Genomic DNA, 2,500 nt, shown 5'->3' with positions numbered 1-2,500 from the left:
ACAAAGACAAGAAATGACCACGAGGAAAATGATACATAAGAACTAGAAATGCACTCAGAGAGTGCAGACCTCCGCCAAGGAAGCTGTTTGATCATTTGACTATGTTACATAACCTATTTTTCTAGGTTATAGGTTCTAGGTTTTTTAGGTTCTACATAACCTAAAAGTCTTTTTATGGAGACTTATTTTTATGGAGTTAGAAACTAGCAATTCAATTTTCGGTCACTAGGGGCATCTAGATTTGTAGGCTTGCAATGTTAAAGAATCTTTAAAAAAAATCTTGGTTCACTTGTTCCTTTGGTCATTTCTAACAACTCCACAAAGTTAGATACAAATCTGTTCATAAGTTTTTGAATTATCCTGATGACAAACAGACAGACATACAGAGAGATCAACAAACAGACAGACAGACAGACAGACAGACAGACAAACCAACGCGACCGAAAACACAACATAACATATAATCTAGTCTAATCTAGATTCTAGACTCCTTGGCAGAGGTAATAAAGGAATTGGGCAGGCATCAGATGACCACATCATGTTTTTTCTTCCCACATTATCAGACAGCCTTAAATTACTGGTTTGAGTCTTGAATTACTGACTATAAAATACCATAAGATAGAGAGAGTGCCAAACAATACCGACTAGACAGTGAGTTGCATAATGTATGAGTTACTGTCAATTGGAAGTCAAACGTGTCTCTCTCAAATGTCTCTTGTCGGTGTGTGTGTCTGTGTCTGATGCATACTCATCTCTTGTGGGTGTATGTGGTTGTGGTGTGTGCTACTCACGTTTGTGTGTGTGTGTGTGTGTGTGTGTGTGTGTGTGTGTGTGTGTGTGTGTGTGTGTGTGTGTGTGTGTGTGTGTGTGTGTGTGTGTGTGCGACTATGCATGCGAAAGTTAAGTGTGTGTGTGTGTGTGTGTGTATGACTATGCATGCATAACTCTGTGTGTGTGTGTGTGTGTGTGTGTGTGTGTGTGTGTGTGTGTGTGTGTGTGTGTGTGTGTGTGTGTGTGTGTGTGTGTGTGTGTGTGTGTGTGTGTGTGTGTGTGTGTGTGTGTGTGTGTCTCACCGTATTCTGGGGGCTGGAGGGTCCTGACGAGGCTGGCGATGAGGAGGTGGAGGTGGGGGCTGAGGGGGCGGGGGAGGAGCTGCCTGCCCGTTGTCGGCGCACCTCTCCTGGGCTGGAGACCACCGGCTCCCCCTTGGGCCCCACCGGAGCTCCAGGAGCCGATGACACAGACACAGCAGGAGCAGCAACAGTAGCTGAAACTGAGGCAGCAGTAGTAGCAGTAGCAGTAGCAGTAGCAGTAGTACCAGTAGAAGTAGTACCAGCAGCAGTGAAAGTAATGCCGGCAGCAGCAGCAGCGCTAGTAATGGCGCCGGCAGCAGTGGGAGCAGAGGCAGGAAACATGGACTCGGTGAAGTTGGCATGTCTCGCCCTCAGCAGGGCACTCTGGAGGTTGTCCACGGACCCCGTCAGGAGCGCTGGACCCCCAGCAGGATGGGCAGCTGGAGGGGACACCCTGAGCGCCCCCATGGACCCCCCCGCGGGCCGGCTGCCGTACCCAGCCTCCAGGGCCTCCAACATGGGCATCTGGTAGGCCATGGGTGGGGGGAGTCCTGGTCCACCTGGTCCACCGGAGTTGGAACCACCATCCGTGTACTGGTAATAACAATATAATAACAACAATTTATTTATTTGTAAAACACATTCATTCATAGAAGGCATGCAATTCAATGTGCTTAAAGAGCTTGGTTTAAAAAAAAAAAAAGTTGATTAAAAAGTAAAAACACATATTTGGCAAAAGTTAACCCTTTCCTGCAAAACCTCTGTAATTACCTTTTCAGCCACCCAAATGATAATGACCATGCCATAATCTGCTACTTAAGACTCTCACTAATGCCATAGCAATGTTGTTATGGTGTAGTAACATTGCAGTGAAAACAGGATTGCCCGCGAGCTCAGAAGTTAAAGATCATGGAAAAACAGAATAGTTAGATTGTCAGTCAGATACGTCAGGAAACGGAAAAAGTGCAACACTAGTCCTACCTGGTGCATGTCCAGGTAGTGCCCCATCATGGGGGGGTTCTGGGGGGCGTAGACGGGCGGGTAGCCGGTGACCTGGGCGTGGGGGTGGTATCCGCCGGGCATGGACGAGGGGGGTGGCATGAAGGAGTGGGCCACGCTCATGGCCAGGGAGAGCACATTGGCTAACGAGAAGAGGGGCTGGTTGTCAGGGGGCCACATGCCGGCGGGGGCACCATCAGCACCCAGCATGACCTCTGACCCCACCTGACGAGGAGCAACAATGGGTGTTACCATGGCAACAGACAGAACCTTCTTTTTGTTAAAGAACAATAACCTCTGACACATCTGTTGGGTGGAAGAAGCACAACAGTAGATGGAGAATACAGTAGATGTTGCCATGGCAATGGTCAATAGTCCTAATGGACATATGGAGCATCCCAGACCCAAGCCAAACTAGTAGGAGATCG

General features: G+C 48.2%; 1 protein-coding gene across 2 annotated transcripts in view; it reads right to left on the bottom strand.

The window, feature by feature from the left end:
* The window catches only part of wnk4b (WNK lysine deficient protein kinase 4b), a 154,333-nt gene that overhangs the window by 11,249 nt on the left and 140,584 nt on the right, over window positions 1-2,500 (bottom strand). For both annotated transcript variants that reach the window (XM_063187698.1, XM_063187700.1), the window contains exons 16-17: window positions 2,055-2,297; window positions 1,074-1,667 (exon numbers count right to left, since the gene is read on the bottom strand). In XM_063187698.1, the coding sequence (XP_063043768.1) occupies window positions 1,074-1,667; window positions 2,055-2,297 (837 nt within the window). The remainder of the gene's footprint in view (window positions 1-1,073; window positions 1,668-2,054; window positions 2,298-2,500) is intronic.

This window comes from Engraulis encrasicolus, chromosome 2 (assembly GCF_034702125.1).
Source record: "Engraulis encrasicolus isolate BLACKSEA-1 chromosome 2, IST_EnEncr_1.0, whole genome shotgun sequence".
Classification (NCBI taxonomy): domain Eukaryota; kingdom Metazoa; phylum Chordata; class Actinopteri; order Clupeiformes; family Engraulidae; genus Engraulis; species Engraulis encrasicolus.
This window is presented reverse-complemented; position numbering and strand designations above follow the sequence as displayed.